At 39.8% G+C, this 25,712-nt stretch overlaps 1 protein-coding gene across 6 annotated transcripts in view; it reads left to right on the top strand.

Moving 5' to 3' along the window:
• Window positions 1–19,437, top strand: part of THOC2 (THO complex subunit 2) — a 51,616-nt gene extending 32,179 nt beyond the window's left edge. For 2 of the 6 annotated variants that reach the window (XM_052673690.1, XM_052673687.1), the window contains 19 exons: window positions 590–769; window positions 1,370–1,534; window positions 2,195–2,470; window positions 3,254–3,395; window positions 4,055–4,212; window positions 5,515–5,643; window positions 6,221–6,352; window positions 6,433–6,617; window positions 7,355–7,539; window positions 7,817–7,919; window positions 8,267–8,703; window positions 9,513–9,571; window positions 11,085–11,120; window positions 14,501–14,638; window positions 14,950–15,019; window positions 15,101–15,258; window positions 16,177–16,250; window positions 16,350–16,397; window positions 19,013–19,437. In XM_052673690.1, the coding sequence (XP_052529650.1) occupies window positions 590–769; window positions 1,370–1,534; window positions 2,195–2,470; window positions 3,254–3,395; window positions 4,055–4,212; window positions 5,515–5,643; window positions 6,221–6,352; window positions 6,433–6,617; window positions 7,355–7,539; window positions 7,817–7,919; window positions 8,267–8,703; window positions 9,513–9,571; window positions 11,085–11,120; window positions 14,501–14,638; window positions 14,950–15,019; window positions 15,101–15,258; window positions 16,177–16,250; window positions 16,350–16,377 (2,655 nt within the window). In that variant the 3' untranslated portion in view covers window positions 16,378–16,397; window positions 19,013–19,437. Of the gene's footprint in view, window positions 1–589; window positions 770–1,369; window positions 1,535–2,194; window positions 2,471–3,253; window positions 3,396–4,054; window positions 4,213–5,514; window positions 5,644–6,220; window positions 6,353–6,432; window positions 6,618–7,354; window positions 7,540–7,816; window positions 7,920–8,266; window positions 8,704–9,512; window positions 10,394–11,084; window positions 11,121–14,500; window positions 14,639–14,949; window positions 15,020–15,100; window positions 15,259–16,176; window positions 16,251–16,349; window positions 16,398–19,012 lie in introns of those variants that run through there. The other 4 variants (XM_052673688.1, XR_008204297.1, XR_008204296.1 and 1 more) reach the window with 4 other exon arrangements.
• Window positions 19,438–25,712: the final 6,275 nt, after the last annotated feature.

Genomic DNA, 25,712 nt, shown 5'->3' with positions numbered 1-25,712 from the left:
GAGCCTTAGTTGCTGTGTTTCACAGCATCCCATATTAATGAAAGCAGCCGTCGTTATCTCTTGTTCCATGACAGGTTGCAAATTATAGCAGCCAGCGAGCTTGTATGTTGTGCAGTCCTGCTGTGTCAGAGCTGATTGGAATGTGGTCACTCCCCGTTGAGTGGAGTAACATCGTAACCCATCTTAATGTTAAAGCTGTTGTAGCCTTGGTTTCAGAGTCTTAGATGAGTCTGGCCTAGATAACTCCTGAGGCACACGAATAGCTATGCTCTGAACTAAAATCAGAGGTTTCTTTATTGAATGGGAAAGAGCCTTCAAGCAGATCAAACTTTAGATATAAAGATGTAGTGTCGTGTCATGATGCTTGTGATGAGATGTCATTTTTTGTTGACTGGGTAGAAGACCAGTAGCATGCAAGATGAATTTATTTTTGTTTCCAGTGTATTTTTGTTTCTCAGTGTTTCCAACACTGAGATTTTTATAAACAGACTGGAAACTGTGCTGATGTTAATTTGTCAGAATTTCTGCAGTATGAATTTTTAAAGTACTGCTTACAAATTTAAGCATCTTTTTTTTCTGTACTGTGCAGGGTGGATACTTTGGCCAAATTAGGAATACAAAGAAGTCTTCTCAGAGGTTGAAGGATGCATTACTGGACCATGATCTTGCTCTTCCGCTATGCCTGCTTATGGCTCAACAGAGAAATGGTGTGATCTTTCAAGAAGGAGGGGAAAAACATCTGAAGCTGGTGGGAAAACTGTATGATCAAGTAAGTTAAAACCACGTTTATAAGAACGCATCCTTTTCTTTGGTAACCTCTGATGTATCAGTATTCTATATGAGCACAGTATATACGTGGTTTTTTAAATCTGCAGTGATCTCACTTTTGTAATACATCAATGTCAGTTGTCAACATAATATATACTTAATACCTCTGAGTAAAAGATAGAAACATCCTTTGTCATCAGAAATAAGGGTTTAATTTCTAAGGTCGCCTATCATTTTTTTCTGGTGTTACTTTTTTTAGATGAACTTTTTTGTTAGAAGAAAGTTTTAACCCTGAATTCCACCGTTGCCTTAGGCAATAGGAAGTAGTTTAATTCCAGTTCAGAGACCTCTTTCAGTTCTTCTGGCTTTCATAAGGCTTTTCCTTACATGCAGTTGAGTCAGCATTGATGAGGGGCAGAAGTTTGTGGCATGGAAATTTTTTTTCTTCCAAGTGGAATTTCTTGCCATTGTGTTAATACTTTTATTTTAAAAGCAAGCAGCTGCCACTAGTCCCCATCCAAACAGACCTACGAGGATCTTTCAAGCCCTCCCAAGCTTAATTTCTGAACAAAAAAACCTGCTCTCTAACTCTTTTACCTAGTGCCATGACACCCTGGTACAGTTTGGTGGGTTTTTAGCATCCAACCTGAGCACAGAGGATTACATTAAGCGAGTGCCTTCAATTGACGTTCTTTGTAACGAGTTTCACACGCCTCATGATGCTGCGTTTTTCCTCTCAAGGCCCATGTATGCACACCAAATTTCAGTAAGTAGAACTCATTTCCTTTTTGTCTGTCTTCTGTTAAGAGATGCCCTTCTACGTATTATAATTGTGTTAGGTTCCTGCAAAGATTGTCTGCTGAATAAGAGTTCTGGATGCTTTTTGAAGAGCTGAGATAGAAACAGAAGCTGTGATTTGGAAGAGAGTCTACTTTATCTTCATAGAAAATATAGGCCATGTGCCAGCTTTTGCACAAGTGATAGCAGTTGTAGCTAATGATTTCAACTCTTCTGATAATTTGAGTGATCAAGAGTTCTCCTACCCAGATTTCCACAAATGTGTAATTTTTTTGTTGATATTTTAATTTTTTTGTTGTGGAGGAAAATGTTGCAGCTGTCAAAAGGTGAGGTATATAAGGAAGCTTCAAGATAAACTTGTCCCTGCAACTAAAATAAGTATTGAAAACAGTTTCTCAGCATAGTATAATAGCTTGCTGTAAGAAGAGGTGAGTTGAAAGTAGCATCAGTGAGGATGATAAATATCCAGCATGGAAGCATACTAAAAGTTCACTGTGATGTTCTCAGGAGCCTTATGTACATAAATTAATTTTGTAAAGATAATTTACATAGAAAAGTTTCTGAGAAGTTGAATTAAATTTGGTTCGTGTACAGAGATGACAATTTTTTTTCATTTCTTTTTCCACAGTCGAAGTATGATGAACTTAAAAAAGCTGAAAAGGGAAATAAACAGCAACACAAAGTTCACAAATACATTACAGCATGTGAACTGGTGATGGCTCCAGTTCATGAAGCTGTGATTTCTCTACACCCTCCCAAGGTTTGGGATGACATCAGTCCTCAGTTTTATGCCACATTCTGGTCTCTGACTATGTATGACCTTGCTGTCCCACATAGCAGCTATGACAGAGAAGTCAATAAACTTAAAGTCCAGATGAAAGCCATAGATGACAATCAGGAAATGGTATGTTTATAAAATTTTTTTGCTCCAGTTTCACTTCTAAAGCAGTTTTTATTTCATGAAAACCTACATTAAGATACAAATAAGTTTTTGCATGCACTTCTTTGTGCTAAGGAAGGGAGTTATCTTCACTCACTGGTATCACTGATACTGTTACTAGTTGTCTCCCAGCAGAGACGAAACCTTCCCTGCAACTGCAAGTTATGCAAGCATCAGTATAATTTGCATTTTAAGTTTTGCTCTCTTGCATGGAGCAAGGTAGTCTCCGTGGTGGTGTGTAGGCATTTATTTTGGTAGAGATCTGTCAAAAATGAACTGCTGGCTTGTAGTGCATGACAGCATACCAAAGTGCTACTTTGAGTTAGTCATTTAATTGCAGTTCTTCTATTTTACGTAATCATGTTTTCGGGTTAAACTAACTGAATTTAAACCTGTGTTAACTGAATAAATTGGTCCATTGAGAGAGGTCTGTGTCTGCTGGTTCATCCATTCTGACTTCTCGCAGTTGCATGCTTCATTGTTCCAACTTCAGAACTACCAGTGGTTCCACTTACTGGAAAAACCTATCTTTCAGATGACAGTCTTTTGATATCTGCATTTCAGCTGTTTAGCTACATCATTTGTTATCCATTGTTAATTAATGTTAATTAACTGAATGTTATTCAGTGAAATAGCTTTTCGCATATTTCTTAGCATTACCAGATACCTAATTGCTCTGTAGCAAGTGTAAGTAGTATTAGTGTATTAGTGTGAGTGTATTAAATGAATTGCATTGACATTTTACAGCCTCCAAATAAAAAGAAAAAAGAAAAAGAACGTTGCACTGCTCTTCAGGACAAGCTCCTTGAAGAGGAGAAGAAACAGTTAGAGCATGTTCAAAGAGTTTTACAGAGACTGAAATTAGAGAAGGACAACTGGCTTCTGGCAAGTAAGTGCGTGTGTACAGTCATTGCTGTCCCCAGAACTGAAAGTTCAGTTTGCACTAGCATGCTAAATGTTGATTTTTAAAATTTGATTTCTTGATACCTTAAGGTCTGTCAGGAAGAAATTTCTAATTAGAATGCAGCATGTCTTTTTGCAAATGCTGACTAGTTCTTTTAGGGAGATGTTTTATTTGCTTCTTCCAATGGCAAGGCCTTTCTCATATTGTGCTGACTTCAGAGAGCTTGACAGATTTGATGTGAGGTGATAGTTACAAGATGGTTTGCACATCAGCTGCTGTGTTGCAGATCATAGAAATGTAAACACCCAGTGAGTGATTTGAGTTAACTTTGAGCACTGTGATAAAGAGTGGTATGCAGAATCTGGATAACTGAAGCGGTTCATGATAATTTTTCTGAGCTTTTTTCTATTGTAACAAAAGACTTTTCCCTGTAAGAAATAAAGATCTGCTGTAATATTTCTACCCTTCTGCATGTTACTCAAAGGTAAAAAAAGCTTATTTTGATGGTGAGTAATGTCAGAGATACGACAGGAATACAAACTGGAGAATACGTTATGAAATACTGAATTTCTTGGGAGAAGTAGTTTAATTGCTTGCCCATTAATGTACTGATTATTTTTCTCTCTGTTTCTTTGCTTCTGAAGAGTCTACCAAAAATGAGACTATCACCAAGTTTTTGCAGCTATGTATATTTCCTCGCTGCATTTTCTCGGCAATAGATGCTGTTTATTGTGCTCACTTTGTAGAACTGGTTCATCAGCAGAAAACACCCAACTTCTCCACGCTTCTCTGTTATGATAGAGTAAGTATTTAGAGCTGTGTGTGTGTTGTTAGAAGCATGCAAAACTAGTATCCTCTTTCTCTTTCAAAAGAGATCTCAACAAAGTCGTTACTTAGATTTAATTTTAAAATCTGACATGGCAATGAAAAGGTCCCCTTTGCGCTTCCTGTTCTACAAATGAAGTTTTCTCTTTCCTAGACCTTATGGGGATTACTTTCATGAGCGTTTTTTTTCCTTCTGATTTATCCTAAAACAGCTGAACTTGTATGGGATAGTCATCAGCAGTCATACAAACTACATGCAGGTTTCACAGCCTTGCAGTGATCTGCATTTCTAAGACTTTATCTAATTCTCCAACTTCAGCTGTGTGTATTGTGCTGCTGTAGTAGCATCCTCCTTTAAGCTTGCCCTAACAAGAATAGTTCTTGGGACATTCTGACTCTGGTAACAGACATGGGATTAATTTTTATTGCTGCTGAGATGTGGAAATACGATGCCATAGGAGGTACTGATAGCTGCAGTAACCTGATTTTCTGGATCAAACTGCTCCAGCAGTACTGGCTGACTGTTCCATTCTGCAGCGTCAGAACCTTTCTGGTGCTTTCTGCTGTAAGAAGCCAGATTAAGTTAGTTAGTAGCTATTTATTCAGTCATGACTATTTAGTCATGCAACAGATTGTGTTACAACTTTTGATTAAGAGGATTTGTGTGGGGCTTCATTATGAAAACTGTGGTGAAGATTTTGTGTGTGTGTGTGTGTAAACATCCAATAGAAGTTGTCAGTTTTCCTTTGAGACTTTTGAAGTAGGGATCTGTTCTGGCCTCATTGCTCCAAAAGAGCATTCTTACTCAAAGACACAGTTTGTGTTCTATGTGTTTATATCTGGGGGTTGATCTCGATGATCTCTAGAGGTCCCTTCCAACCCCTACAATTCTGTGATATCTGCCTGCTCAAATCAATTGATAAATCTAGAGCTGAAACAGGTACATTCCAGTGGAGATGCACCTTACCTGTGGAAGACTCTGTGTCAGTGGCACATGTGTGCAGCACCTGGATTCTGGGCTCAGAGTGAAGATTTAGTAATTGGATAATAAAGTCCTGAAAACAGTATTTGCCAAGAAGCTTTAGTACACAAGCCCTTTTTTTTTGTTTGTTTTTCTGTGCAAATCTGATTTGGTTTCCAAATATTTCTGTAATCCAATCTTCTTTAAATTTAAAAACCACATTAACAGTAGCTTAGATGAGAACAATTTGGAATTACTGATTATCCTTCTTTGCAATTCAGTGAAGTCAAAGTAACTTCTTACTGCTGCCATTCACAGGTTTTCTCTGATATTATATATACAGTAGCAAGTTGTACTGAAAATGAAGCTAGTAGATATGGCAGGTTTTTGTGCTGCATGCTGGAGACTGTGACTAGATGGCACAGTGACAGAGTCATATATGAGAAGGTATGTAAAGTTATTAAAACTTGTTTGTTCATGAAGAGTTGTATAATGACCGCTTGTATAATACAGCCTAACAGAACCAGATTTACTAAAATCATTCACTTGATTTAGAATGTGATTTAATTTTTCCGATGGCTTCATGTTAGAACAGCAATTCTAATTGTATTTATCTCAATTCTAATTGTAATTAATCAATTGTAATTAATGTACTTTTAACAGAGTTAGTTTTGTATAGCGTTAGAAGTAAAAAATGAATTCTGACTCTCATAGCTTTTCTTGAACATTTAAGTAGCGTATGGAATCTCCTTGCTAAAGTTATTTATATTGCAAGTAATCCTTTTCCTCACCCCCAAGAAAGGCTTCAACATAAATAAGCTTTTGAAACAAATGAATATGTAAGTCCTAGAGAATTAGCTCGTGCTTAGTCTGTAGGAAGAGAGGAAGTGCTGTGTTATGTGCCAGTGAGAAAGTGCTTCGATAATATTAACTATTGCAACAGTCTTCTTTTTTTATATATCCTGGAAAAGATTAGTATTTTAAATTGTGAATTTTTATTTTTTACTCTTGTGCACATACATAGGAATGTGGCAACTATCCAGGCTTCCTAACTATATTACGAGCGACTGGGTTTGATGGTGGAAATAAAGCTGATCAATTGGATTATGAGAATTTCAGACACGTGGTGCACAAATGGCACTATAAATTAACTAAGGTAATTAAAGATGCTGAAAAACTTGTTATTTTTTTGAATTTTTAATGAAAAGAATTGATTAGATTTAACTTGTGTTCTAGGCTTCTGTACACTGCCTTGAAACTGGTGAATATACACACATCAGAAATATCCTGATTGTGCTGACCAAAATCCTTCCATGGTATCCAAAAGTGTTGAACCTGGGCCAAGCCTTGGAAAGAAGAGTACATAAGATATGTCAGGAAGAGAAAGAGAAGAGACCTGATCTATATGCATTGGCTATGGGGTAACAACACCTTACTTTAAGAAAGTGGTTAAAAGTGGATCATGAAAGGCTTCTAAAGACTTGGAACTCTTACAGTCCTAACATATTTGATTTTTACCTTATCACAGAAGATTTCACTATCCTGCATCTCAGGGCTGGCATTGTGAATGAAAACTTTCATGTCGTGCTGGATGATCACTAATTTCCTTTTCAAGACTCTAGTAAAACACATTTAATAGCAAAGATTTTCACTCACAAGAGCATAGCTTATGTGTAGAGAGATAGCATAACAGCAGGTAGACACAAGAGAGAGTAAAATGGAGAAAGCCAAGGGCTGTTGTTGCAAGATTGCGTAGTTTGGAAGTTGATAGGATTCTAAAATTTTAATCTAAAATGCTTAATTATGTTTTTCATAAGTCTGATTGCAGAATCATCTACGGAGACTTGAGGGGTAGTTAAGGTTGTGCTAACAGTGGGCTATTTGTGTGTTTGGCAGGAGTGTGTGTGTGTGTGTGTGTGTGATGGTAGCAGCAAAAAGGGCTTTGAGGTAGGGCTGCTTCCGTTGTGAGGTTTTATTTTTGTTTGTTCTTTTTTTTTTTTTTTTACTCTGAGTTTATTGATAAAGGGGAAGAAACTGCATATCAGTTGGGAAAAACTGTGAAAAATAACAGACGGAACTGTTAGATTAAGTCCTCATTTAAAATTCAACCCATATTTTGCTTTGTTTGTGCATATTTAACAATCTGTGCGACTTGCAGCTATTCTGGGCAGTTGAAAAGTAGGAAGCCTTTTATGATACCTGAAAATGAATTCCACCACAAAGACCCACCTGCCAGGAATGCTGTAGCTGCAACAGTACAAAATGGGCCAGGTGGTGCTGGGATGCCTACATCTCTCACAATAAATACAGCGAAACTGGAGGAAAGCGCTGCTGAAGAGACTGGTAAACAAACTTGATTCTTAGTTGAATGATATTTGCAGGCTACTGTCTCAAAACTTGGCTCGTTAAACTGAAAAGAATCTATTAATAGTGAGCTTAGTGTCAATATGCATTATGTGTTCTTTGTTTAGCTGGTGGGTGATTTTGCAGGAATGTAATCTGTTTAATTACCTATTTGAACTACCAGCTAAATGTAGCTTTGCGTGAGTGTGCTGAGATGCTTGTTTTTATTACTGAGATGTATGTTGTTGAAATAAAGTTGTTCTCTTTCTTTAAACAGATAAACTAAAGGAGAAGTCTCAGGGTACTGTGAAAGTCATTAATAAAACTGTCAATGCTACACCGAAGGTGACAACAAGCAATGGAAACAGTGCTTCTAATAGGTGAGAAATCTACTCCTTCCTTGATATGCTCTGTTGTCTTCCTTGAGATTGACCTAGCTTTTCAATCCTCTCATGTGCTGCTTAACTTGTTCCTATTTTTTCACTTTAATAAATAAGATTTCTGCCAAAATACATGGCTGTACTAAGCTGACACATTTATTAAATGCATTCTGTTTTAAATAACGAAAACCAGATTAGTACTCTGGCTTATTGATGCTCTGATGAAGCGACAGCAAAATAATCTGGCAGTGACTGATTGAAGAAATTCTATCTAATCAGGAGTAAGACTTGCCTATAACACATACTAGTTTTTTGTCTCCTAATTGGCCTTTTTGATTTTGGTGCAGCAAAATTATTAAAGAGAAAGATGATAAAGAAAAAAGCGGGAAGGAAAAAGATAAAGAGAAGAAAGAAAAGATTCCAGCTACCACTCCAGAGGCGAAGGCACTTGGGAAGGATGGGAAAGATAAACCAAAGGAAGAACGGGCAAATAAAGATGAGAAACCAAGAGAGATTAAGGAGAAAACACCGAAATCTGACAAAGAGAAGGAGAAGGCCAAGAAAGAAGAAAAAGCTTCGAAGGAAGAAAAATCCAAGACAATTGTTACCACCATTGAGTCAAAATCAGTTACAGAAAAGGAGAGAGAGAAGGAGCCATCCAGAGAAAAAGATGTAGCAAAGGATATGAAATCCAAGGAAAATACTAAAGGAGGAGAAAAGATTCCAGTAGCTGGGTCCTTGAAGTCTCCTGTTCCCCGATCAGAAACATCAGAATGTGAGAGGGGTGAGTCTGTTCTAGAAAAAACGTTATACAGACAATAAGAATGTGGCATTAGAAAATCACTGACTGCCAATACCTGCAACGCCTCAGCCCTGTTGAAGAGAAGAAAGGCTAGCTATTATGCAGTGATGACTTTTTAGTGCCTAAAGAAGGTATTCAGGATATCTCTGAAATGAGAAGTGTGAATGTATAAAGCTTGCATTTAGAGTGATTTCTGTAAAGCCTCTCAATCTTTTGTGTGCATGTTAATAACAAAGTAAGAATTATTCTGAATGGTTGCTTATTAGAATGTGTTTATATAGCTGTGGCTTAGAAGTTTTGCAAAAATTTAATGCAAACCTCCTGAAGAGTATTCTCTGAGAGTTTGGTCTTAGCCTTTGAATTGAAAGGAAACAAGGGATGTGCAAGATTTGCTTCCTTAAGGGCACAATAAACTTTATCAGTTCCTTCAAAAATTAAGGATCTCAAGTTGTTAATGTTATGTGTTAAATTCTCATAAGCTGAGGCTGATGCTGAGTTTTTTATAGTACTTTTTTCTGGAAAAGCAATTGGATTGGAATGCTGTCAGTTCTGTTCAGCTCTTCAGGTACAGATTAAGGGGATAAAAAAAAGCTTGAGCACAATTTTGCAGCAGTTTCTTCATGTTTAGCTATTTTTCTGCAAACTTGCATAGGGAGTTGAAGGCATGTTTTGAAAAACAAAATCTTAGTTAAAATCAAGTTTTACTACTCAGGTTATTTTGGTATTTCAAAAAGTCACATCCTCTCGTCAATCTGCTTTAATAATGCTCTTGTCCTTTTTCCTTTTTTCAGAACAAAAACGCCGCAAAGTTGATATCCATTCTTCTCCATCACATTCCTCAACAGTAAAGGTTAGTATAGCCTGAGGAAGGCAGCGCCCATGTTAGGCTCACAAGTTTGGGATGCCAATGTCCGACTTCCTTCAAGTTTTGTGCCAAGTATACACTGGAACCACTGGAGGTTTTATATTGCATTAGAAAATGCATTCCTTTTCTTTATTGGCGGACTGTCTTTTTTTCTATTAAAATATTTTTTATTAACAAAAGTAAAGCTTCAAGGACCTAGCACAAATTTCCTAAATTGTGTTTGGAAATTGCAAGAGAATTTTTACCCAGAAGTGCCTCACTGTTTTAAACAGTCAGTTTTTTTGGAGTGCAATGGTAGCTACAAGCAAATGAGTCTTTGCAGCAGAGTGGAGCATATTTTTCTGCACTTCCATTGAAGAATCTCTAACACTGAAGATTCCTGGATGATACGGGATGTACGATACCTCTGAATTCATCAGGCTTCTTGATGAGCGTCATACCGATATGTGCCTTCTAAGGAGGAGTCTTGAAAGGAGTTCCATTTTAAAGTCTCCTTGGTGATCAGTTCTCCTGTAGTTGTGTATAATCAGTGAGCATGCAGCTTCTGTCGTACCTTCCCTACGAGGTTTGTTTATTTCCAATGGGTTCCCACCATGTTGAGCCCTGCGGTACGATAAAACCAGATGTGGCAACCAAGCCTACTACCCAGCAAAGAGAAACCCCAAGCATTCAAGCGCAGCACAATACCTTGGGCGTAGCCTACTTTGAAGACTCAGGGTAGCCATTCCTTGCTCTATATTTATTTTATTTCTAAACCACCATGTTCGTGGAGTCTTTGAATTTGCAGTACGTTGAACATTTAAAACTGTAAGTCACTAATACTTCATCAAGAGCACTGTGATGGATTATGTGAGCTTTTAAAATTCATCGTTTTACCAGCTTTAGAACAACCTTTTCTTTTCTTTTTTCTTCCCAGAAGAGTGTATCTTTTTCAATGTAAGATTTGCTTAAAAGATTTAGATTAATTTTGAAGAACTGGAGTAGCTTTTATTAATTTTAAGGAAGCAGGTGGCAGGGATAACTACTCAAAATAGAATTAAAAAGATTTTCTTGCCTGTTTTTGTAAGTGGCAGTGTAAAGTTCTAGAGTGAATTCTGCCACATTTAACTGAAAGTGGAGAAGATACAGGCTTAAAAGCATTTTAAGCCTATTTCAATTGTGATTCAGCAGTATTTAGAATTAAGGCTATTTTTCTTGGTGGGAGAGTGGTTTTTCAGTATTCTGTGAAGATTTGGGTATGAACACATTTTGTAGTTAATATAACAACTGAGTAGGGAATAGACTTGTCTTTTTTCTGCCTTTTTTTTTTTTAAAAAAAAAAAAACAACCAACAACAACCCTAGTTTCTAAATTTTATTGTGTGTGAAGTATTAACCTCAGATTTATTCCAGAAGGAGTAGCTGTTTTTTGTTTCAAGGGTGCGGCCATGCTTCCCAAAGTTCCTCTGGTTTCTGAAAACTATTCCAGCTTACGTGTCATCTCCATTCATTTTCTACAGGACAACCTCAACGAACTCAAGGACTCTTCAACAAAGGTTTGAATCTTTTAGAAACCACCAAAATTTACTTGAGTTTTGTTTCGGAGAAAATGTAACCTTGGTCTTGTGGCAAACAACCTCAGAAAATACGAATTCCACTCCTGTAAATCCTAGCATTGTACCCGAGGGATGTAGAACTTTGCTACAGGAGAGAGAGGGAGAGTTGTTAGGTGAAAGCAACATAAAGTCCCTAAATTTAACATTCTCCCAATATTTTAAAGAGATTTCATGTCATAGTAATTTCTCCTTCAATGTTAACTTCAGCCTTCTACAGGCTAAAACTGAAGGAGGAATGAAAAAGGAAGGAATGAAAAAGAAGCACAGCTGCCATTAGTGTCTTGGGCTTCACCTACTTTCAGAAAATTAAATGAATGATCCATCTGAATAGTCAGAGCTGAAAAAAGAAAAATCCAGCTTTGGGTAATCTGATCAAAGTAAACTTTTTACTGGTCCTCATGAAAACATGTATGTTTAATTAAAAAAAGTTTGTAAGTCATTTATCTAGACTTAGAAGTAATAGACTAGTTAAACTAATTAGTATAAAAAAATAGAAATAATAAAAGATAGTTATTTCAAAACAAAAACATGTAATTCTTTTCCCCTTGCTATCATTCTGTCACTTCATAGGCAACTTTCTAAATAATCATTTATTTCTGTCCTGTGAACACACTGCAGGTAGAGTATCTTACAAGAGGCTGTGCTAGAGGATTGAGATCTTAGTGGTGTTTCAGAATGTTAATTTTTTAGACAAATTCTGCAGCCATTGTATTGCTTTTTTAAATGAATTACAGGACAATCACAAATACTGTGGGCTAATGTTAAGAAAGTTTTTGCTGTTTCTTTTGGGCGAGTTTAAAATATATTGTATCTGACTAATAGAAATGGATCAAGTCTTCTAAAGTTGCTATTAAGAATTTGGGTCATGCACTCAGTAATAGTATATATATATATATATATATATATATACTATCTATCTATCTATATATATATATATATAGCACAGATGTTTATCACTTGGAAGTTGTTGAACACTTGGACTTTCAGGATAACTTGTAGGTTTCTGTAAGGTTACATATATTAATTTACACTGCACAAAGGATTTATTGCTTTCTAGCCATGTTATACACTGCACTGATGTTTTACTTGTTGCTCTCTTTGATGAAACAGAGTGCTCAGAATGCTTGGCTTGTTTCAGTTCAAAATAGCCCTGACTGCTTGATGGATGCTTGCTAGCTTTGAGTTGGGTCTGTCCTTTATCAGCTGTACCTGTCTGTGTGGGGACTGCACACAGGAGGCATCCTTTGGTTCTTAGATTTAAAATCATGAAATGATAGTGTGTATAGATTGCCATGATGTTCTGTGCATCCAATTTGTTTAGAATTAGGAAAGTATAATGTTTGCCTTGAACTTGGAGTTCTTGGCTTTTTCCTGTATATGATGTAACAAAAGTTTTTCGCTTCACTTCATGTACGTGTTTGAGGGAAAGGGTGTAGATTTGAGTTCAGCTTCTGCTCAGAGCTAGGGACTCAAGTGCTGTTGTGTGCTAACAAAGTTTCTTTATTCCTGACTGCTGGTTTTTTGTTTTTGTTTTTTTTTTTTTTGAAGGATGAGGGCACGGGGCAGACCACTGAAATGATGTTTTACATTGCAGGTTATAAAGTACATGCTGCCAGATGTGAGTTAGGTTTGTGTTACTCTTTGGCCTTTGTGTAAGTTTCGTAGCATGTGGCAGTGCCCCAGGTTTGATGTGGATTCTGCTAGCAGCATTTCTAGAAGTGAACTGATAAAGTTTGACAAGCCAAGTCTTGGCTCTTGTAAGGAGAAAGGAATAAAATTGTCTGTAACTCTCCATTGGAATGGTAGAAGAGCAATGGGAATCTGTCATGAACAACCATCTGAATGCAAGAAGCAGAATAAGAGGAAAGCAGAGCAAAATGTGGAAAGTATCTGTGGGTGACAACTACTAAATGGGGCTGCTGAAAGAACGTATTTGTTGCAAGTCGTTGTTAAAAGGTGACAACAAAGCAGGGAATAAGGATGGTGTTACCTGTAGAATAAATGCAGGAGAAGCACAAAAAGTGAGGGGAAAGAGCAGAAAGAAAGGGCTACTGAGGTCACTGGTGTGGCAGTTATATAGCAGCATTCTGGCACGTGCCAAAAGGAAAAGGAACCTTTGTTACGTGCCTCTTATCAAAGTTTGAGCTTGCTGATTTTAGGTTATATGTTTGCTAGAATTCTAGAAAGACAGAATTAACTTTATTTGAAACAGTATTTTTCTTTCAGTTGGTTTGGCTGGTTCTAATAGTGTCTGGATTGTTCTGATCAAATCTTGTGCTTATCTTGTTAGAGTGCTGATTAAGCAGAATGTCTCTCTAATAAGAAATACAGGGAACACTTTAATGCAAATATTTTTCAGATAAAATTGATAACTAAAGGGCCTGCTCAAGTATACTGACTTAATTCTGTGTTGCTGTAACTTAAGCATATGAAATACCACAAAAAGACATTTTTCATTTTGAAATTAATTGGTCTTTTTATGAGAAGTATTTTTATAGTCTGATCTTTTCAAGAGATACAATTATAGTTAGAATATGTAATTATTGTAAATATATATATATATTAAATATATATATATATTAAAAATATATATATATATTAATATACTATGGTAACCAAGTTACTACCTTATGTATGCATGGTATAGCCTTTTATTTTTGCCAAGTGTTATGCTTGATGCTACTATGATTTTTCTTCTTGCTGTCCCCCTCTCTCCCTACTTAGTTCCTGTCACAGATATTCAGCTTGTTTTGCAGAACTTAAGATGGGTTAGGAGGAGGAGTGCAGTAACAACCTAGAGCGTGTTACAAAGCAGTGCACAGAATTGCATGTTGGAATGTCAGGCTGAAGGTGGAATTTTGTATGACTTCAGCAGACACATGTTATTCAAAGTTGACTTAAAGTACTTAATGGATTAAGATTATTTAAAACAAACAAACAAAAAATAGAAACTGTTTCCATTCATTCATTCCAGGCAGAATTTGCAAGTGCTAAGTCTGAGAGTCTGCATATCCTGAATCAGTAGCACTGCTGATTAGTTTTGATGTGTCAGACAATACTGGTAAACAAACGTGTCTGTTTCATGTAAGTCTTTCAGTTAGGTGAAAGGGTTCCTGCATTTTCAGTGCTGAGAAAACCTCATGCTGTAGGTTAAATGATAGATGAACAGTTCAAAAGTGCCTTTGATCGCTTTTTTGTCATAAAAGTAGTAATGATAAGTCTTGCTTTTTGAGCCAGATCTGTGTTGTTAGAGTAAGACTTCTTGTTTACACATCTAGGAATACATATTAATATTTGGTGATATTGCCTTAATTTAACAGCACTACATTAACCACACTACTCCAACACTGTCCAAGAGTAAAGAGAGAGAAGTGGACAAGAAAGACTTGGACAAGTCAAGGGAAAGATCCAGAGAGAGAGAGAAGAAAGAGGAAAAGGACAGGAAAGATCGAAAAAGGGTTGGTGAAACTTTTGTAAACTAGTAGTATGGAAAGTTGATAAATGCGTGGGAAGCTGCTTATTTGAAGTTTTGGCAGTAATAATTGGTGGCACAGCCTATCTGAATAGGAGTGATCCTTACCAGGGTTGGTTTTGCTTCTGTTATTTTTGTCCCTTCAAAACTGATCTGAAGGAATGTTACACAAGCTGTAATTACACCGTTACATTTTAAGCCTTCAGAAATATTATTCAGAATAACCTTGTCAGCAGCTGCCTGCTTCAGCAGTGTGTGTTAATTGGCTAATATCTGCATAATTGTGTTTGGTGCCAGGATCATTCCAACAGTGACCGAGAGGTGCCACAGGATTCAACTAAACGGCGCAAGGAAGAAAATGGGACAAGTAGGTGTTTTGGTTTGTGTGGGGGGTGTTCAGTGTTACTGGGAATTAAAACTTTCTGTTGTGTTGGTTGCTTTTTTTTAGCAGGTTCTTCAAAGCACAGTAAAAGCGAAAGTCCTTCTGATTCTCCTCGTTCCAATGAAAAAGAGAGGGAGAAGAGCAAATCAAAATCTTCAGGAAAAGAAAAAGGTGACTCAATCAAAGCAGAAAAGATGGAGAAGAGCTCCTCTGGTAGCAAAAAGGTAAAGTAAGCTACTATTATTTAGTCAATTTTTTCCTTTTGGTTTGTTTGCCTGTGTTATGTTTTTCTGTTGTTGTTTGCTTTTGACAGAATAAGCTAACCTTTTCCCTCATTTTAATGCTTGTGTATGTCCTGAATTTGTAGGGAAATGCTTCTGGAATTTCTTCTGGCTCTAAGTATTTCAATGGTCACTCCTGATAGCATAAATTAGAGGAATAGCTCTTTCAGCAGTAGTCAGGAAAATTCAGAACTTATGCTAGTGTGTTCAAAACTTCAAGTATATTTGCAGTCTGCAGCTATGTAAAAGCAGGGCATATTTAAATACAAGCTGCTGTATTCATCTTTTCAAGTGCATATGTCACAAGTACTTCTGTGAAGCTAGGTAAGTATTTAGTAACTCCTCCCTCGTTGTAATTCTTTACTGATCGTATGGGAGCTGCTGAATCACGGCCTGAACCTCTGATTGATCACCTGAGTTGAGCAATGGTTCAGCCAGGGGAGCTCAGGTGAAGGCAATTCAGCTGTGCTGCAGGAAGGGGTGGAGCCAGGCTGCACCTCTCCTAGACCCTTTTAAGAGCTGACTGCCAGTGGGGAAGGATCTCTCCTGGAGATCTGCTCCACCGGAGTTTATTACGTGAGCCCAGGACAGGGCGAGTGTCCTTTTCTGCTCTGGAGTAACAATTGCATCAGCCAAGCTCTCGAATGTGCTGTATCATCTTATGTTCATTGATTGTACACTGGTAAAGGGTATCACAGAGCTGTTTGAGATTTTTGTGATTCTGACTGTCTTACAAGCTGATTACTGATATTCTGATGAATATTAGCATGGAGAATACAATACATCCAGTCTGACAGTACAGCATATACTGTAATAAACTACATGTGTAACTTCTGGTTGTTGGGTTTTTTTTTTTTTCAGGAATCGAGACATGACAAAGAAAAAGAAAAGAAAGAAAAACGAGACAGCACTGGAGGGAAAGAAGAAAAGAAACAATATCCTTTTACATGTCAGCATTTCAGGAAAAATACAAAAAAAGTAGCATTTTATTATATAATTTAAAACAAAATATTTTTCCTTAATGCTGAATCTACTCATAAATCTTCAGACAAGCACAGATAATGAAGAATTTTTCAGTCAAGGTAAAATAAAAATAAATAATGTATTTACCTTCTTTGAATAGACAGCTACTGTGGCTTCTCTTGGCTGGTGAAGGATGCATGCACACACACCAGTCTGAGTGGTAAAGGGTTGAAACTACACAATTTAAAATTCTGTCCTAGGGAAATAGCTTTCCCTGTCATTATTTGGGGAACTGGAATAGATGCTTCAACTTCTTTGGCAAAAATAAGGGGAGGATGGTGTGGGTAGGGGTCAGCTGTTTGGCACTTTCTTCAAGAACAAAACTGAAGACAAATCACTGTGATACTGATAAGTTGTCAGTCTTAATAACCTACGTTGTTAGTTAAGAATACCCTTGCTTAATGTATTGGAAACTTTTGATCCTTTCTTTCCTTTTTATCTGTACAGAGAGTATTGGAATATCAAATTGCTGTGTAGTGTAGTAAGGCAATTCTTCATCTCCATGAATGTACTGACTATTTACTGAAAGGAAAAACTTCAGGCACCTATTTTCGGTAACTCTAGCTTAGAAAAAATAGTGATTTGAAGCTGACAGTGTTCTGATTTTTTTTCATACTATTGCAAATATGCAAAGGCTTAAGTTTAGCTGTAGGGATATGAGGGTATTTTTGCATCTAACAGTTTTGAGTCTCATCTTTCATTTTTGGTTGTTTGAGAAGCACAGTGCCTCACTTGATTGAAAATTAGTTCACCTGACCTACCAACTTGAGCCACACATCACTAGCAATATTTCCACGTAGACCAGTAGGCTATTTTGAGAGAGTGTGTATATATTGGGTCAATAGGAAAATAACCAATTGGTATTCAAAAAATATTATAGATATGATCTTTGTTTCCACATCATCCAAGTGCTTTGTAATTCCTGTTTGTTCACTGTTTAAAACTGATGAGTTGTTTAATTTTTCCTCGTTTGCTTGAGGAGCTCACAGAACTTATGAATGAAATTAAGTATTTTTCTTTAGCTGCATGTTTTAGCAGTGTGAGCTGTTTGCTTCCTCAGAATAATGTTGTTCTGACTGTAGAAAAATGCATATTAAACTTATTAAACAAACTGCTCTGGTAGGAGGGTTGGACTCAGTGATCTCTTGAGGTCCCTTCCAACCCCTGCAGTTCTGTGATTCTGTGATTAAAGAAGGAGGTAAGAGAACACTTTTAGTTGGACAGATTTTGAAGAGGGGTTAATGAAGCTGAGAATTTGTCCATTTTCTTAGCCAAGAAACCTCTTACAAACACTTTTCATAAGAATGATATGGAAAAACAAGGGCAAAACGCTTTGAGTGGTCAAATACTGGAACAGGCTGCCCAGAGAGGTACAGTGTTGCTAGCCTTGGAATTCTGAAACTGACCTGGCATGGCATAGCCCAGAGCAAGCTGTTTTAGTGAGCCCTTCTGTGACATTCCCAAGTTCTTCTGTTTGCATCTGACTGTTTAAAATAAGAGACCAAACCTGAAAGGTGCAGATGCTTTGCTGTTTGGAAATTCCTTTTCAGGAGCTGTAGGGGTTGTGGCTGGCGTAACGTAATGGAGGAGTGTTCTCATGAGTTCCCTTGCAAGAGACTGCGCCTGTGCTCTGCCTGGGCCTTAAAAACAAAGCAGATAAAACCCATCACCGTGAGCAAAACCCCGATACAAAACAGTAAAAGCAAAGTTATCTTAACAAATGCTTTCTGCTTTGTAAGCAGAAATACAGTGGCTCAGGAGATCTGCTTTCTCCTCTTCAGTAATAGCTCTTGAATTAATAGAGGAAGAAACTTGCTGAAATCTTCTGATCATCCAGAAGTATCTTCTGAAGATTCTGTCCATAGGTGGAATGTTGGAATTGGGGGAATGGACTATTTGGAGGGAAAAGATCTCAAGAGTTTCACTTGGTGCCATTATTCTGCTACTGAAGCTGAATGCAAATATGTAGAGGGGTTCTGGATAACAATAAGCTTGCAGTGATCTCTTGCACTCTGTGGGGGATGTTGGTGTAAGAGAGAAGCAGAAATTCAAGTTATTGCTGCTTATTTATTTTTTATTTTCTCCTCTTGAAATAATAGAACATGCTTCTGTCAATAGCTTCCAAACTGAAAAAAAAATAAACATAAAATATGAATAGTCTCCAGAAGGAATTTCATGGGATCTTTTCTGAACTCCATATTGTCTAATCTCAGTTTTTTTCCCTTTAAAAGAGTATTTTTCCAAAATACTTCTGGCAGCTGAAGCCCATTGCTGTGGACTTGCAGCTTCTTGAACAGAAATGAGAATTTTTCCCTCGGCCAGCAATTCAGTGTCAAGGAAGAACTGTAGTTACAAAGCACAAAGCATCTGATTGGGGCTTTTATTGTTGTCTAATGTAGAGACTTGAACAGCCCCAAGGAAGGTGTGCGTGCACAGCAGATACTGCCTGGAGAAGTGACTCCTTGCTGCTTATTTCTGTCTTTAAATGAGTATTTCACTACTAACGGGTGCTTACGTTACCGTAGCTCTTGCTATGGAATAAACTATAGTTAGGGAACAGGTGAGGCCCAAGGGTTCACATTCTTTGAATTGTGAATGAAGTAAAAGACTCAACTGTGAGTTGGGTTTTCATTTGAGCGGTGTCTAATTCCAATTGTGTGTGCCTTCATTGCAGGTGAGGTTGAAACGACAAGATGTCCAGCTGTGACCAGAAATGTATTTTCCAGAGTATAGATTGCACAGAAATTTGTGAATGAAGAGGACCCATCTGCATCTCCTTAAATTATTCAGTTCTCTGCTTTATTTCCCCGTGCTGAAGATTTAATTGTTGAGTTGTACATTACTGTATTTTAACTTGTTGCTTAGTTTCTTACACATTTATTTTCAGTACCTGGCTGAAAGTGTTACCTATTCCATATTTTAGCACAATGTGCTGCAAACAAACAGTTGCCGTAGTGCAAAGGAGGTTTCATGTGTACAGAGTTCCACTTTGGGTTGTCTAAAATACTGCCTGAGTTTAGTAATTCTTTCAGTATGAAATGCGTTCTTTTAGATGTTTGAAAACCACAAATAAACAGTTATTGAACCTTTTTGAATTTACCTCATTTAAACTCAGTTTTTATTTATTACTTGGCCTGTTTTTAATACCAGTGACTTAGAAAAGAAGGAAAAAAAAAACACACACAGAAAACAACGAAGTGGGAGCCCTGTTTTCATGCGATGCTTAGGGATTATTTGTATATTCTGTGTACAACGTCGGCTTGTTTAAAACAGCAAAACAACAAAGAACAAACCCCGATCCCTCCATCCCAGCCTAAAGCTGTGCTCAGTTGTCCCTTGCCACCTTTTGTTTGTCATGTTGTTTTTAGATTAATTGGAAATGCTCTCTTCAAAAAAAAAAACAAGAAAAAAGAAAAAAAAAAATTCAATTCCAGCTGCAGGAGCTTTTTATCGCTAAACTTTAGTCTGAAAAGTTTCACAATGACATTTTTAAAGAAAAAAAAAAAACAAACCGATTTTTTTATCTGCTGAATTCTACCAGTGTAACCTTTTTTCTAAATAAACAATAGTTTTCTCAATGGGTCGTACATCATTGTGTGCGTGTGGTCGCTTTGTTGCTTCGCGTGGCGTCTGTGAGGGGCTGAGTGCGGCTGCTGTGTCAGCGCTGTGCTCACTGCTGCCCGCCAGCGTCCCTCCGCTGTGCCTCTGGGGGCTGGCACACGTGTAGCCCTGCTGCGCTGCCAGGAAGATCAAGGTGTGCTTTCTTGAATTCAGTCAGGTTTGTACCTTGAGATGTTTGTGATCCAAAACTCCGAAGAATCTTTGGTGCCTTTTTCCCTCTTGATTTCCTAATCTGGTCAAATGAGGCTGACTTTAAAAGGTCTTAGCTTGGTTTTGGCAGTTTAATTTAATGTCTGACAAAAATGAGGACTTTGGCCCTTCTGATGAAGCGTGGCAGCTCACTTAGAAGTCACTGTGTTCACCTGGGTAAGGGGATCTTTGTGTTTGGAAGTCTTCGTGTTAAAGATGAGTTGTTTTTTCACCCTGGAGCTGCGAATCTTGTGAAGTGAAAGTGATGAGTAGTTAAAGCTAGGAAACGGGGATTGAGAAATACTGCCAGCTTCTGCTCTTTGGAGGAATGGCCCTGGTGTCCTGCCCAAATGCCCTGTTTGCTATTTAAAGAGGTACCTTGGGTGCTGAGCTTTTTTGGCCTGGGTCCAGCACTGTAGGTGTCTATGCTACAATTAGATTCTTATTGAATTTTGGTGATGGTGTGGCAATCGTGTTTTCCTCACAGCAAATTATCTCCTGGAGCAGCTGAACTCAGTGTGCTTGTTCCTTCCATTTGCCAGCAGCGTTCTGTGAGCCACCCTTTGCTTCGGTAGCCGATAGGTATGGCAGAACAGAATGTTCTCCTGGTCACTGCTTCCCCTTTGGTGACACCTTCACATCTGTCACTTGAACTGTAATACTGTGCTCAACTCTTCCTCTGCAGCTTTTGTATTTACTGCATCTTCTGCCTCGTTCCTAAATTCAGCTCTGCCCCTCGTCCATTTGTGCTCTCTTCAATATTGTTGCGATAAATTGGGTTGTGGAGGAGAGGAGTTGGATGCTAGTGAGAGGTGTTCAACGCTGTGAAGGCAAATATGAGCAGGAAGATGAAACCTGACAGCCTTCACCCTTATGGAGCCTCAGAAGGCAGGCAGTGGAAGCAGTGCTTGCTATTGCGGCTGCTGTGCAAAGGCTGGAGTGCATGCTGCTGCTTTATCCTGAAGATGAACTGAATAGTTAATTTGAATAATTATTTTAAAAGATAAAGTCGTGCCAGTTTAAGACGAGTTGGAGCAGAGGATTTGTAAGGTTTATAAGGAAAATTGTAATGGAGGGTGAAGGTTTCTCATAGGTAGAGCTTGTACTCCCTTGAAAGCTGCATTGCCTGTATTGGCAGTCCCTCAGGGCCTTCAGAAGGCAGTCTGTCCTCACCCTTATGGTCTCTAACAGGAAAGGATGATTGTGATTTTCAAGGTTATGCTTTTAGACTTTTAGACTGACAAGCAGGAGGTGTGTTCTATTTGTGGGAGTGCTTTGGTTTGTATGACTGCTGCCACGCTCCCTACTGATCTCTGTGCCTTAATTGTCCTTACCTGTGCTTAGCAGCAGCCATCTCTGTTGGTGCTTCTGCTGGCTCTCTCTTCTGGAAAAAGAAGTTGCTGAAAGTGATCCAAACTCAGATTTGTGTGGTGTGAACTGCTCTGCCCCTGCCCTTTGCTCGCAGGCAGGTGTGGGAAATGCACCTCTGTCACTACACGGATGCTGATGGTTTGCCTGGGAAGCACACCTTGTTCTGTTCAACGCTTGGTGCTCCGTGTGTCCTTGTCCGTTAAAAGCTCACGAGGAAACACAAATGACATCAGAAACTTCACAGCCACTGAATTCTGTATGCTGTGCTCAATGCGGTGGCTCTCTACAGGTCCTGCTGCAGCTGTAGTGCTTTCTCCTGCACCGCTCACCCCTGTGGCCAATAGATGCCAGAGGAAGAGACGTCTGAAATTCGTCTGAAAGCAGCCAGGGCTGCTCACAGCTGGGTGCTGCCAGCGTCAGCTGGCTCCTAATGAGCTGCTTGGTTGAAGATGGCCAACTCCCCGTGTTCAAAGGGCAGGGGAATATTGAATAAATACCATTTATATTTATTTGCCTCAGCTCAAAGCGCGGCCCTTACGTTAATTTGGTAGGTTTTTGGCGATTAGCCCGCTCAGTCTCTATCTGGAATTCGACCCCCCGGGGCTGCCTGCCTGCTGCCTGCAGGCTTCCAGCCCGGCTGGCCGCTGCATGTCAGTGTTGCTCCGAAGAACCGCGGAGCCTCTCGGGCTCAGTGTCTGTGCGGAGGAGCGGCTCCCGCCCGGCCCCGAGCGCTGCGTTGGGACCCGCGGGGCGGGCGGTGGGCGCCGGCTGCGGCTCGCCCTGTAGCTGCGGTCCGTGCGTGGAATCGCACCTTGGTTCCGCTTCAGAACCCTGCTTATGGCAGATCGAGCATCTGCCCCACGTGCACTGATGGCTCAGTTGCTTTATTTGTGTGCTCGACGTTATCTAACGTACACTTTATGCTCTTAAAGGCTTTATAGTCCCTGCCATGGAGATCCAGCTCTGTGCTGCCCGCAGCCCTGTCCCCCACCATGCCTTGTGCCTAACGGGCCTTTCTCAGAGCTTCTTCTCTTTGGCCTTTGCTCATTTAACTCCGGGTGCAACTGCTGCTTTCACACTGCTGGAAACTATAAAGCACAGCCTGAACCTGCAGCAAACCCAATGGCAGCTGTGCTCCCCAGTACCACACCGGTACCAAAGCTCAGCACTGCAGTCCCCATTCAGCCTTGCAGCACTGTAACACGGCCTGTAGGCTCAAAGCTCCACTCCAGCTGGCAGCAGCAAACTGCTCCGAGCCCATTGATCCTCCAGGTCTCTTCTTACAGCTCTGGCTGTGGAGCAGAGCCTCAGCCTCTTGGGTTTCGGTGGGTGAGGAAGCACTTGGAAAGTCACAGCCAGAGAGTTGTGATCAGTTGCTCTATGTCCAGGTGGAAGCTGGTGACAGGTGGTGCCCCCAGGGTCTGTACTGGGACCAGTGCTCTTCAACACCTTTATCAGTGACGTGGAAAGTGGGATCAAGTGCACCCTCAGCACTGCTGATGACACCCAGGTGAGTGGTGCAGCTGATGTGACCGAAGAAAGGGATGCCATCCAGAGGGACGTGGGCAAACATGAAAGGTAGGATCACGTAAGCCTAATGAGCCTCAACAAGGTGTTGCTCTTGAGTCAGGGCCATCTCATATATGTGTACAGACAGGGAGAAGAACTCCTTGACAGCAGCCCTGTGGAGGAAAGCTGGGCATGAGCCAGCAGTGTGCACTTGCAGCCCAGAAGGCCAACCGCGTCCTGGGCTGCATGAACAGAGGGGTGGCAGTGGGCAGGGAGAAGATTGTCCACATCTGCTCTGCTGTCTGCAGCACAAGAAGGATGCAGAGGAGGCCATGAAGCTGCTCATAGGACTGGAGCACTTCTCCAGTGAAGGCAGGCTGAGGGAGCTGGGCTTGTTCAGCCTGGAGAAGAGAGGGCTCCGGGGGGACCTGATTGTGGACTTCCAGTACTTGAGCTTATAGGCAGGAGTGGGACTGACTTTTTACGTGGTCAGGTAATGATAGGACAAGGAGGAAACAGTTTTAAACTAAAAGAGTGGAATTTTATATTAGATGTGAGGGGTTTTTCACTGGAGGTGGTGAGGCCCTTGCACAGCCTGCTCAGACCACAGGGCTGGGTGTGGACAACAGCAGCTACAGGCAATTTTGTCCCCAGCAGCAGTTGTGGATGGGCATGGTCTGAATTAACAGTGCTTTGAGATTTACAATACCCATGAAAACGTTATCACTGTACTTAAATCCCCTAGTTTAATTGAATAGAGCTATCATTATCCAGAGCTTGTTTATGTCTTGCTGCCTGCAAAATAGAATCAATTTTTCAGACTGAGGCAATGAATATGAGCACCAGGGAAATTCCGTAATTTTATTTTAATAACTGTGAATTATTATTATTATTTTAATAACCACAAATAAGGATTTTTTTTAAAAAACAAGTCACGATGCTCTGCACGGCCCTCAGCGGGGCACCGTGGGGCCACCGCGGTGCGGAGCCCTGGCTGGTTTGCTGCTGGGGGACAAGGCTGCCCGGGCTGGGGGCAGCAGCCCTGCCAACCCAAGGCTTTGTCCCCTCTTGGTGCTGAGCAGTGCCTGCATGGTGCTGTCACCATGTGCTGATGGGCTCAGTCTCTGTCTCATCTGTAGATGGCTCTCCCTGCCATCCCTGTGGGCTCTGCACTGCCCCAGTTCAGCCCCCCACACCCTGCCTGCATCACACCAAGAGAATGACAGCATGGCTTGTGTTGGAAGGAACCTTACAGCCCCCCCTGCTGTGGCCCTGCTGCCTCTCAGCTCAGGCTGCCCAGGGCCCACCCAGCCCAGCCTTGGGCACCTCAGCCTTGGGCACCAAGCACCAAGGCACCCAAGGGGTGCCCAAGCACCAACCCACAGCTCTCTGAGCAACACCATTTGTTTTCAGGGTGCCAAACCCCAAATTCCTATTTCCCAAAGCATTGTGCTTCGTTTCAGCTGTGTGTCCCGAAGCCTTTCCCCAAAAGGAACAAACGTTGGGCATCCCAAGTCAGAGCAGAGCTCTGTGGCCGCAGCGGTGCCTCTCCTTGGGGAAAACATCAGCAAACTCTTTCTGGGTTCTTTTTTTTTTTTTTTCTTTACAGTTTTATTTACAAAATGTATTAAAACTCTTTGTACAACACCTCATTAAAATGAGGCTCAGTAATTGATGCCCACACATGCAGTTTATGCTTTTACAGCCATTAGTTTGCTTGGCAATTTTTCTGCTCACTGAAGTGCAGTTTCAATGACCAAAAATAGGAACTTAAATTACAAACTAAAAAAAAAAAATAAAAATAAAAAGAGAGAGAGAAAACAGAAAAAAATACCAGAAGACAACGAAAAGGAAAGAACCCAAGAGACCCCAAAGCAACACAAAGGAAAAGAATAAACCAGAACATCGTCGTGAGACTACCGCCGAACTTCCCATAGCTTGGAGCTGGTAGCTGGGGTTTGTAAGCAATCACCACGTTTTGTTTTAGCTTTACATGCAAGTTTAAAAAATGTCGAACCGTTTCCCAAACTCCCTTCACTGGTGTGAAGCCTCCACTCGGTAAAAATGGATTTGATAAACATACATTTTTATACAGCTTTTAAGAAAAACTCATGGTTTGAACCCAACGGAGGACCGCACCGCTCCAGCCGCCCTCACCCGGAGCGGATCGTGATCAGAAGGTGAAAAAACTCAGTTTCATGACAAAAAGAACCCAAACCAAAACCACAACTTTGTTGTTTAATCGCCTGTTAAAAACTGGAAGGATAAATTATTCTCCTATGAGCCTTTAAAATGGTCGTTATATTACATTTGGTTGGAAATACGTATTTTTAGCGAGACTTTGCCCATACAGTCCTTTTCTTTGTGTTTGTTGTTGTTTAAATCCTATTAAAAGTTCGAATCTATCATCAGCAAACTAAACGCCTACGGGTCAGACGGGTTTAAATGAGCTTCATTGCGCCGTATGTTACTGACGAAACAAAATTCTATAGTAAACTACAGAAAATACGCCTTGTCGTATTAGAGGTAATTAGTACGCAGATATCTCACCGCACGCTTCCGGCGTGACTGACAACGTTTCACCTTTTTGTTCTTAATTTTTTTTTAATTATTTTTAACCTTTTGTCGTCGTTGTTGCTTCGTTTGCAGATGGCGCTGCGCGGTTCCCAGGCGGAGGCTGCGGG

The sequence above is a fragment of the Tympanuchus pallidicinctus genome, unplaced genomic scaffold, assembly GCF_026119805.1.
Source record: "Tympanuchus pallidicinctus isolate F22 unplaced genomic scaffold, pur_lepc_1.0 scaffold13, whole genome shotgun sequence".
Taxonomy (NCBI): Eukaryota; Metazoa; Chordata; class Aves; order Galliformes; family Phasianidae; genus Tympanuchus; species Tympanuchus pallidicinctus.
Note: the sequence above shows the minus strand (reverse complement) of the source record. Positions and strands in the feature narration are given on the sequence as shown.